At 38.1% G+C, this 11862-nt stretch overlaps 1 protein-coding gene across 3 annotated transcripts; it reads left to right on the plus strand.

Annotated features, from left to right (window-relative positions):
• The first annotated feature begins 963 nt into the window (after window positions 1-963).
• On the plus strand, window positions 964-11284 carry elovl4a (ELOVL fatty acid elongase 4a). Of its 3 annotated transcripts, none has more exons than XM_017481145.3 (7): window positions 964-1559; window positions 3458-3549; window positions 4791-4978; window positions 5194-5274; window positions 5836-6007; window positions 9480-9607; window positions 9824-11284. In XM_017481145.3, exons 1-7 carry the CDS (start codon window positions 1528-1530, stop codon window positions 10130-10132), a joined length of 1002 nt encoding a protein of 333 aa, XP_017336634.1. In that variant the 5' UTR covers window positions 964-1527; the 3' UTR covers window positions 10133-11284. The 3 variants fall into 3 exon arrangements, with proteins under 3 accessions (XP_017336634.1, XP_017336650.1, XP_017336642.1); XM_017481161.3 differs by having other exon boundaries at window positions 3463-3549; XM_017481153.3 differs by having other exon boundaries at window positions 964-1392.
• Window positions 11285-11862: the final 578 nt, after the last annotated feature.

Consider the following 11862-nt stretch of genomic DNA (forward strand, 5'->3'; position numbering starts at 1 on the left):
ACCAAAGTCCAACAACATAACAGCACATAAAAAAGCATAAGGGCAGATCCCTGAAGTGCAGTGAGGTAATCCATCTGAGCACAGTCACCATTAATTGACGTCACTTTGACGTGACGCTTGAGAGAGCAGGACACTCCATTCGACTTGCTTTGGTTCCTCTCTCCTCACATCTCATCTCATCCTTGCATCCTTCCTTCACATCCTAAGGGTGTGGAGCTAAGATGCAAGGAAAGGAAGCAAGGAAAGCAAATGAAGATGCACAAATAATAAATGAGAAGCACCCCATTTGACTTGCCTTGATTACTCTCTCCTTACATCTCACCCTTACATCCTTCCCTCACATCCTAAGGGGGTGGAGCCAAGATGCAAGGAAAGGAAGCGAGGAAAGGAAACGAGGATGCATAAATAAGAAATGAGAAGCACCCCAGGAGTCGAACCTGTGTGCCAGTGTATGTTTTAAGACATGTGTAATCAATCTAATCTCTATCTGTGGCAGGATGTTTAATCAAACCCATTGAAAACTGCTGACATGGCAACCTGATGCTCAGCTGTAACCATACCCTAGTATATATATATATATATATATATATATATATATATATATATATATATATATATATATATATATATATAGTGTATGTTGTTGGGCGAGAAGGCCTGGTGCACAGTTAGTGTTCTGAATTCTGTGCCACTTGAGTTCTTCCACAACAACCTTGGCAAACCATGTCTTTGTGAAGCTTTGTTTGTGCACAGGAGCATTGTCATGCTGGAACAGACAAAGTGAAAGGAAATCATAAAGCTACAACATACAAAGACATTCTAGACAATTGTGTGTGTTCAACTTTTTGACCACAGTTTTGGGGAAGACCCACATATACTGTAGGTATGATGGCCAGGTGTCCACATACTTTTGGCCATAGACTGTATATGATGAATATATGTTACATTAATTGCACCCTGATCCAGCCTTTCGGGTGAGGGGTGGAGTGAGCAGGATGTGGACAGGTGATTAGCCTGGTGAAAACCCCTTTACGCCTCATGCCATCTGTCCTCCCTGAGAGGATCTGGAGTTTGACAAGCCCATCCAATCTGTTAACCTGTTCTTCTGTATAATGGTATCGCTTCTATACTGCCATACTGTGTCATACTTTTCATACTGTCATAGCCTAATAGTAGAAACTATATAGTTTTATGCCATTTGAGCTTGCTTGGTGTTGATAAAAGTCTTACATTCTAACAATGACTGTGCTTGTGGTCTGAATAGCCGAAACTGATCTCAGATTGCGCATGCGCAGTTCGCCTCTGCCCGTTTCCACAGGAGCGCCCGGAGAACAGCAGCCACAAACGCAGTGATGCAAATGTCCGTGTAGGATGCTCTGTACATACACCCAGGTTTGCTGCTGAATTTCTTTCTTTTCTTTTCTTTTCTTTCTTTTTTTTTTTTTTGAAGTATTTTGAATTTCATTTTTGTCACGTTTGGATGCTTGACATCAAACGGAACATTTGTGTCGCATGACCTTGTGCTGAATGTCAATAGGAAAGGATTTACACCCAGTACGGTAAGGATAAAATCATGTGAACCACATTTATGGTATGTATAGATAGCCAACAACAGTTATTGCTAGGTTTAGTTACCTATTATTAGTTTACTAGGTAACCGGTTTAGTATTAACCAGCCAAGCCGATGAAAGTGAACCAGTCGGAACGACAAATTCAGGCTATGTCAGTTTACGGTTTCTCACAGTCAGGACAGTGTTTAATAGCCTGTACCCCCAGTGTGTGTGTGTGTGTGTGTGTGTGTGTGTGTGTGTGTGTGTGTGTGTTATTTTCAGTGGCCCCTTGTATTTGTGCTGATCCTGTGCATGGGCAGGTGCTTCATCGCCATTTGGTGCTGCTGCTCTTGTCTCATGGAGGGTGTTTTTGCGCATGGCCCTCGTCTGGATAAGCCTGGGAAAGGAGAGGCCTCTCTTAAATAGGAATGCCACAGACTGCCTGTCCGTGCATTTTATTTATAAATAGCCTCGATTCTTAGTGCATGAAGAATTGCATAGGGTTTTGCCATAGGTTGCTGTTTGCTGAGGGACGGAACGATGCGGTTTCGGATCTAGTGAAAGATAATGGGATTTTGGGAAGCTCACGTGTCCCCGGATTACAAAATGGCTTTTCTTTCATCTTTGGCCTCAATTTGCAACATCAAAAGCCGCATTCTGCCGCACTAATATGTACGAATAAATAAAAAATGCAACACCACTCTGTGATATTTCACCTGTAGACCATTTTTTGGACATATTTAGCAGGGAACTGGCGATTTCAGATATATCCCGCTATCTTTGCGGTGATCAGGAGACACGTGCCACTCCAGCTTTTGTGCTGGAAACCCAATCAGTGGATATATCTGCCAAAATTGACCAGAAATAACAGCTAGCCTGTGAGTGGATACATTCTTAAATGAATGTGTTTTTAAAACAGCTCGAAAAATGGACCATTAAATAAACATGCAAATACATTTCAAGGTAGTTTAAGTAAATGCACCTGGAAATCTGACATAAGGTATTTCTGTAGCCTATTTACATTATATGTAACTTTTTTGTTTTCTTCAATCATTTCTTTCATTAATCATAAATGTCTATATTGTTTGTGTGTTTCTTGTTTTTATTGTTGTCAGTCAAATATATCTCTCTTAATAGATATGCAGTGCTTAATAGATATCAGACTCTGTAGATGGACTGTAAATGAATGCACTAGGTCTCTAATGGTCTCAGATAGCCAGAGATCCGACACTCCTCACTAAGCTTCTGAAAATACTATATTGGATTATTTAGTCTCTAATAGGCTCCGGCTTACATGTGCTCCACTCTGCTATTTAACTGAAAAACTTAATGTTCACCCACAAGACGATGGTTTCCCTTTTGATTCTGGTTTCTTCCTCATGTCATCTCAGGATCTCCTCATGTCTCCCCCTGTTGCCTCTGACTTGTTCATCAGGGATCTTAATCTACACCTGGATCTCTCATACTTTGTGATAATATCTTTTGTCAAAAGTCATATACAGATCAATTTGAGTTTAATTGAATGTTGGGGGGGGGACACTAGCACTGATTGTAATGATATGCTCCTTTAGACAGCACTTTACATTGATTAGCCTTGGTTTTGCTGCAGAAAAGAAAGAAAGAAAAAATAAATTTATGGCTGCAAAAAAAAAAAAAAGACTTTCCCAACCTTCTCAGTCAGCAAGCAGGTTTAAAATCTAGTTAGATCAGATAGGTTCAACAGGACCGCCACAGATCCAGCCTTAAGCATTATACATATTGTAATCAGATTTCTTTATGAAATGTGAGTCACATCCTACACTGAGGCACACAAATCATTACAATTACAATCGTTTAGACTAACTTTGTTACTGCTATATATTTGGATTTATCTGCATTTTTAAAATGTCCCATTTTGTTCACTAAAGGACAGTTAGGACCTATCCTGAAAAAATGGATATTGTGACACATTTCGTCAACGACACTATCAAATTCTACAAATGGAGCCTTACCATTGCAGGTAAGTACAATTTCCTCAATTTTCTTCTTAATTCCATATGATGCAACAACTGTGATAAATTATACACTTGGGAACACAAATATCAGATCAAACTGCAACTGGAGATAACTGTATGTTCATGATTACTGCATTTCCTTTGATGAATGCCAGACAGAAATGCTAAAAGCTATCAACTTATATAAAACATTAATATCAGATAACGGTCACAGTCAGTAGCAGTCTAAAAACCTACTTTTTATTGATTAAATGCATTTGACACTATTAAACAGTGTGAAGCTGCACTAAGTCTTTCTTTACAGTACAGTCTGTCTATGACACTAAAGCTTTTGACCGAACCACACTGAATACATTTTCCTTACTGAAGGTAGGAACTGAAACTGGATGCTTTACAGACTTGGCAGAGCATCACTGCATCTGATAAAGTCTGTGTGTTGCAGACAGGCATCGACTGCAAAGTATTTGCATTCAGATAGTAATGACAATTTCACCTTCTCCCTCGAAGACACATGAAGCCAACAACTTCATTTTTTGAACTGCTATTCATGCTGCTTCACGGGGTGGCATAAACACTGGGAGGAAAGCACTATCCACCCCCTTCTGCATGCATGAGCTTAAAGAAGACCACAATTAGCTAGTGTTACTGTCATTGAGACGGGTGAGAGATTCAAACTTGTGATCTCTGGACAATAGGGTGAAAGTTTTTTTCAGCTATTGTTTCATTTAGATTCCAATGTGTTTGATTATGGAGCTAAAACTGTAATCATTTGGTCATTGTCCAGCTACTTAATAACAGCACTATATGCTGAATGCAAGCCAGAATGCTGTAAATTCACTTCCCTTTTCTGTGAAATCTTCATTCGTAAGTCGCTTTGGATAAAAACGTCTACTAAATGAATAAATGTAAATGTATGTGAAGTTCCTGTAATCACTTACATTATAAACATCTGTAAATAGTCTTTCCATCACCAACCGTTTTTTTTCTGTTTTCAAGTTAATAAGACAAAATGTAGCTTGTCATGTGACTGAGAAACCAAAAAGCACCCTGTTCTGAAGACTTTCCCATGGAGGAATAATTACTGACTGTTATAAAGCATTCATACTGGAGACTCCCTCCATTTTATTTGCCTTTATCAAAGATAGCTCTTCTAGCTCACACTCTAAGCATTAAGGCTAGCTGTTCCTTCTTGGGGAATAGTAATGAATCAAGTTTTAAATACGTGCTGGTTCTTTTGTTGTTCCAGACAAGCGTGTGGAGAAATGGCCTCTGATGGACTCTCCTCTCCCTACGCTGGCCATTAGCTCTTCGTACCTTCTCTTCCTCTGGCTGGGGCCAAAGTTCATGCGGAACAGGGAGCCTTTCCAGCTCAGGAAGACCCTTATTGTGTACAACTTCAGCATGGTTATCCTTAACTTTTTCATCTTCAAAGAGGTGCGTCCTCTCAGGATTCTGTAGTTCAGAATCTTCAATAATTAGTCTGAATCCTAAAAGTTGTGGATTTTATGTATAACTTTTAAGAAACTTTAAATGTGTTATTCTTGATTTCCACCTAATGCTTTTCAGTAAGGCTTTTAAATGACTTGTCTTTTCAATGCATTTAATTTAAAGCATCTATTTAATAGCTATTGTTTGTTGTTCTATTTCAGCTCTTCCTTGCAGCAAGGGCAGCAAATTACAGCTACCTCTGCCAGCCAGTGGACTACTCTGATGACCCTAATGAAGTCAGGGTGAGTGTCTTCCTCAAGAGGGGCTCTGATATGATTAACTTCCAGTATTCCTATGACTGTCGTCATGACTCTACCAGCCCATGGAAAACGAAACATGATGTAGACACTCAGCAACCTGATCCCTCCCTTTTATCTAGCCAAGGAGTGTACTCAAAGAGGGTGTGTGAGAGAGTGAGCTCAATTTCAATGCCAGCGCCATCAAGGCTAAAGATTACCAAGCTTCCATATGCCAGCTTGCATAAGGTCATGATATTGTCTTATGGATATTTTTTTATTAACCTATTTAAATCATTGAGAGGATGTCAAGGCCTGAAGCATACGTTTTAGTTATAAAGAAAACTACTATAAATTATTCCAAGGTACTGTAGATGATTAACATTTGTGGTTTATGTAAAAGGACAAGCTCAAATAACCAATATAACAGTCATGAAAGTCATCATATAACTCGATTATAACAAAAATAACAATTAAATAAACCAAATGGTTATAAAATGGTTACTACATTGCACAATACCTTTTTAGGTTTTAATACTAGTTAATGTTGGATGTCTTTCTAAACAGGTTGCAGCTGCTCTGTGGTGGTACTTTGTGTCAAAGGGGGTTGAATATCTGGACACAGTGTTTTTCATCCTTCGTAAGAAGTTCAACCATGTCACCTTTTTGCACGTTTATCACCACTGCACCATGTTCACTCTGTGGTGGATTGGCATCAAGTGGGTTGCAGGTGGACAGTGTAAGTATTTTTGATATAGTCATGACAGTTAAGAAACATTACTACACTGTACATTGCACGCATTCAGGAGTTAAACCAAGTACAACAAAATACATAGCCTCCTGCACGCAACCTGAAGACATTATTAAGCAAGAATTCTGTAAGGAATAAAACATGATTGGGTGTGCTGTTATACTGTACAGTGCTGTGAAAAAGTATTTGCCCCATCCTGATGTCTTCTGCTTTTGTGTATATCTCATAATAAATGTTTATAGATCTTCAAATGACATACAACATAAAAGGCAACCAGAGTACACACACAATAGTTTTTCATTTTTATTTTTTGTATTGAAGCAAAAAAAGTTATCCAACACCTATCATCCATGTGAAAAACTAATTGCCCCCTTAAACTTAAAATCTGGTTGTGCCACCTTTAGCAGCAATAACTGCAACCAAATGCTTCCGATAACTGGAGATCAATCTTTCACTTATTTCTAGGACTAGGACGTACTCCTATGCTTTGGATCATTGTCTTGCTGCATAATCCAGTTGCGTTTCAGTTTTTAATTTACGGAGTGAAGAACAGACATCCTCCTTTAGGATTTTCTGGTAGAGAGCAGAATTCATGTTTCCCTCAATTATTGCAAGTTGCCCAGGCCCTGAAGCAGCAAAGCATCCCCACACCATCACACTTCCACAAGTGTGGAATTCCACAAAAAGAATTCTGTGTTTGGTTACACCAGATGTAACGGGACTCCTGTCTTCCAAACAGGTCCACTTTCAACTCATCAGTCCACAGAACATTCTCCCTAAAGGTTTGAGGATCATCAAGGTGTGTTTTGGCAAAATTCAGACTAGCCTTAATGTTCTTCTGGGTTAGCAATGGTTTTCACCTCACCACTCTTCCATGGATTCCATTTTTGCCCAGTGTATTTCTGATAGTGGAGTCATGAACATTGACCTTTATTGATGTAAGAGAGGCATGTAGTTGCTCTGATGTTGTCCTTGGCTCTTTTGTGACTTCCTGGATGAGCAGTTGCTGTGCTCTTGGAGAAATTTTGGAAGGTCGGCCACTTCTGGGAAGGTTTTTTTTTTCAATTGGAGGTAATGGCTCTCACTGTGGTTCTGTGGAGTCCCAGAGCCTTTGAAATAGCTTTGTATCTTTCAACTTTGGCATAGTTCATGCTAGTGAAAAAGTTCTATTTAAGTGTTGATTTGATTGAACAGGGTTTGCTGTAATCAGGCCTGGTTGGGTCAAGTCCAGCTGAATCCCATTGTGAATGCAGTTTCATAGATTTGGGGAATTAGTAACCATGGGGCAAATACATTTTCACACAGGCCCAGTGGGTATTAGATTACTTTTTTGCTTCAATAAATAACATTATCATCTTTAAAAACTGTATTTTGTGTTTACTCAGGTTGCCTTTGTTTTATCTTAGATTTTGTTTTAATTTCTGAAACTATTTAGTATGAGATATACACAAAAACAGAAGAAATCATAACTATATGAAAATAATCAATGACAGGGTGGTGTGATGCCAGCTCAAAGTCAATTATTGGCTAATAACAGCATGTCTTGAAGCAGATTATTCCTCTTACACCACAGCAATTTGTCAACGATTAAATTTTATTTATTAATGAATGACAATCTTGCTTGGTAGTTACATTTAATATTACATTTAGCTACATTTAACGCTGCAAAAATGAAATAATTTAGTTCCTATTATCACTTACACTATAACAGCTATAAATAGTCATTCCTTCACCAGACTTTTTTCCTCTTTCGAATTAAAAGACAAAATGCAGCTGGTCATGTGACTGAGAAGTCAGAAAGCACTCGGTCCTGAAAACTGAATTCTACAAAGCACTGATATTGGAGACTCCTTCCATAAATGTTAAAGAAGCATATTCTTTTTTTGATCATAGAATTTTTATTGAAAATTTACATTTTACATAACACCCCACCAAACAACCCCAACAAACAACCACAGCAAAAACCAAAATAAAGGGGGAAACAAAAAAACAATAAACAAACAACCAAAGAAAAAAAACCACAAAAAAAACAAACAAACAAACAAAAACCAAAAAAAACCTAACAAACATAAAAACCCAAAACAACAACAACAAAAAAGGGGTAAGGTGATCAGGAATTACACTCCACCTCTCCTCAATCCACCACCAGGGTGCGTACATCATTGAAGTAGGTAATAAATTGTGCCCATTTTCCCAAAAATGAGTCACCCCTGCCTCTGATGTTGTACTTGATTTTTTCAAGTTTTAAAAAGAAGATTAAATCTTTAAGCCAGACTGATATAGAGGGGGGTTGTGGAGAGGTCCAAGACAACAGTATTCTGTGCCGAGCAAGTAACGATGCAAAGGCCACAACACTAGCTTGTTTATGGTTCAGAGGTTGACGCTGAGATGGAGCACCAAAGATGGCAATTAAAGACAGACATCTAATTTGATTTTAAGAACGTCGGACATAGTTTTGAAGAAAGAGTTCCAAAAGTTCTACAATTTGGGACAAAGTGCAAACATATGACTGAGGTTACAGGGCGAAAGTTTGCATTTTTCACACATGTCAGGAACATTGGGGTATATTTTAGACAGTTTACTCCTAGAGAGGTGAGCTCTATGGACCACTTTAAATTGTATGATACTAAGTCTAGCACAGGACGTGGTGGTACGTATATTATCTAACGCTCTGCCCCAGTAATCATCCTCTGTGACCAGATCGTTGCATATATCCGTGAAATAATGCCACCCTTATTAGGATTCGGCTTGAACACCTCTTCCCATGCAGACTTTGTAGGTAAGGAGGGAAAACCAGCGAATAGGGAGGAGACACAATGCCTAACTTGAAAGAAACGGAATAGGTGAGACGGAGGCAGGCTGAATGACGAGGATAATTCAGAAAAGTTTGCAAACACATTATTAATGAAAAGATCCTCAAAGCGTTTCAGACCCTTCTTTTCCCACAAAGAGAACGTGGAATCCATAAAGGAGGGGGGAAAGAGGTGGCTATTACATATAGGTGCCATGGTTGAGGCCAAGATGGATTTAAAATGACGGCGAAACTGATAGAAAATTTTTAGAGAGAAAGAAGCATATTCTAACAGAAAACTTCACCATATCAATAACTATAATTGTTTTTGTTAAATAACAACACAATTTTAAAAAATCTGTTTATTAGTAGGTTTAGATTATGTTGAGCATCTGCTATACAAATTCATGTGAATGAGTTCTAACTATTAAAACAATAGTGCAATAAAATTAGAGCACTCGTATTAACGTATGATTTCAATTAGAATTGTAACTACTGTCAGAGCCATGCTGTTATAGAAAATTAGTCTTCAGATTTAAGAATTCAACAGCACTGGGGGTTATTAGCATGTTTAATGCAATTATGTAGCGATAAAATCTGTACTGCATGTAATGATATTTTGCCAAATGGCAGCATGAATAAAAAAGTGTTTTTTTTTTACTCTTACAGCATTCTTTGGTGCTCATATGAATGCCGCAATCCATGTCCTTATGTATCTTTATTATGGGCTGGCTGCCTGTGGGCCAAAGATCCAGAAATACTTGTGGTGGAAGAAGTACCTGACAATTATCCAAATGGTATTTTGACTTTAAATTATTGTGCGGTGATGATTCTATTGTCTCAGTCACTAAGCTAGAGGCTTAATGATGTATGATGCTTTTCATTAACTGCAGTCTTTGTAGTTCAAGGTAGCTGTAATGTTTAACATTTAAAGAACTCATCTAATGTTTTCAATAAGTTTCTCCCAGAATGTCATCTTGCAGTCACTTTACAACTGTTTTCCACTCCCTCAGATCCAGTTCCATGTCACTATTGGTCACACTGCTCTTTCACTCTACACTGACTGCCCCTTCCCTAAATGGATGCACTGGTGTCTGATTGGTTATGCCCTCACCTTCATTGTCCTCTTTGGGAACTTCTACTACCAGACATATCGTCGCCAGCCACGTCGTGAAGGTCTGTCCAAGTCAGGCAAGGCACTGTCTAATGGAGCTCCTAATGGAATGGCAGCCAGTAATGGAGTGAGTGGCAAGATGGTGGAGAAGCCTGTGGTAGCAGAAAATGGGAGGAGGAAGAGGAAGGGCAGGGCAAAGCGTGACTAGAGCAGATGAAGGGATGAGAGACAGAAGCAGGCAGATTTGAGAAAGGATGGAAGAGGTGGGACATTTGTTAGGAACCAGTACATTTGAGGGATGCCTGGGATGAGGATATGACTGTTTGGAGGAAGCTCAAAGGATTACAGCACTGTATGGGGTTTACCACCATCAGTCAATGTGGATGTGATTAGAATTATTTGTTAAGAACAAAATTTTGATCCTTCTCTTTACAGCAGTGTTTTTGCTGATTCTATGCGTAAGCAACGCTGTAAAGTGAATGGAATATTCATGATCAAGGGAGCCTGAGATCTCTATGAAAGCATACTATTATTTAAATGATCCTTTTTTATAATCATTTTCTTCCTCTGTGTGTCTGTGTTTAATGTCCTTATACTTAAGATCGCCATGCGTTAGATTTCAGGCCAGAATTTCAGCACGTTTACATGCCATTCACTACATTCTCGAGTAAAGAAAAAAAAAAGCCATCTCTGCTTTTTACTTTGTACCATACCTAATGCCTTTAAAATATCCAGGCTGAGCTCTGCACAATTCGGCATTTTCTGTGCTCTTACATTCTAAAAGCATACTATACATGCTTTTTAATATTATTGATGAGTTGACTTTGTCGTGACCAGGGGTAAACCCTGCTTTATATATCTAGTAGTATAAACGTCAACCAATGTTATTTATGTTTCCATATTTTTATATTATTCATTTAATTTAATTTAAAAAAGTATTACTTCACTATCAAAACTGTCATCATTTTCATTTCTTCAAAAGGACCTTAACAGCAGCTACAGTGTGTGATGCCTAGCTCCTGGAAAATGGCCTTTTCCATGAGATTATAAAAAGGGAAAATGTTTTGACGTTTAACTAATAGCAGACTGTGCCCATAAACATTTTAGAAACTTAATCTTCAAGTTATAAATACAACACATGTCGATAAAAAAAATACTCTCTGAAGCTTGCCATTGCCATCTGAATTATTCAATTGTTCCTCAACATGGTCTTATAAAGCAGCATCTCATCATTTCGACTAATTATCCAAAAATGCAATGCTGTTGTGTTTTGTCTTCTTAAATAATTGTTTTTATGTTGTATATGCTGTGCAATTTTGTACATTGTGCTTTTAAAAATAAAATGGCTATCATGAAGGGACCCTTCTCTGTCTTCATGTCTATGTCTTTTTCTTCCTTTTAAGTAACTATAACTATTATATAGATTCAAAAGTGTGAACAAATATGATTGCAGATATGGTGACTGACAAGGAATTTTCATTTTTTAATCCTTTGTCACTGATTACTTCTCTCTCCTTTGAGTAGATCTCAAACATTTTATATATGTCTAACAGTGCAAGGACAACTTCTGCAAAGTAAAATTTGCCAGCACGAGATCATATTTGAAACAATGTCAGTTCATTTTCATAACCATTGCATTTATGCAACCATTGTTTTTTTTTTCCAAGCTCAAAATGTATAGTACTTGCTCATTGCCTATAAAAAGTTTAGACGTTTTCATTGTTTTCCATGGCTCAATTATTGTCAGGAGTTATGCAGCAATGTGGAATCCTATTATACTTGTGACCATCAGAAGTGGCACAACTGATATATAATCCCAGTCTCCATATAACAATTTCCCCGCAGTCTCCTTGATTCCTTACATTATTGTATGCAATGTGTAATAAAACGTTCACCCCACGGTGCATAAAAACAGCTCCTCTTGCTTCCCAAGTTACT

Source organism: Ictalurus punctatus, chromosome 1 (genome assembly GCF_001660625.3).
Source record: "Ictalurus punctatus breed USDA103 chromosome 1, Coco_2.0, whole genome shotgun sequence".
Classification (NCBI taxonomy): domain Eukaryota; kingdom Metazoa; phylum Chordata; class Actinopteri; order Siluriformes; family Ictaluridae; genus Ictalurus; species Ictalurus punctatus.

What these genes read in the sequence shown, in the direction of transcription:
- elovl4a (XM_017481145.3), top strand. Translation starts at nt 1,528, where the DNA reads ATGTCAATAGGAAAGGATTTACACCCAGTACG. An exon ending in ATGGAGCCTTACCATTGCAG is followed by an intron (nt 3,550 to 4,790) that starts GTAAGTACAATT and finishes TTGTTGTTCCAG; the next exon opens with ACAAGCGTGTGGAGAAATGG. An exon ending in ATGACCCTAATGAAGTCAGG is followed by an intron (nt 5,275 to 5,835) that starts GTGAGTGTCTTC and finishes CTTTCTAAACAG; the next exon opens with GTTGCAGCTGCTCTGTGGTG.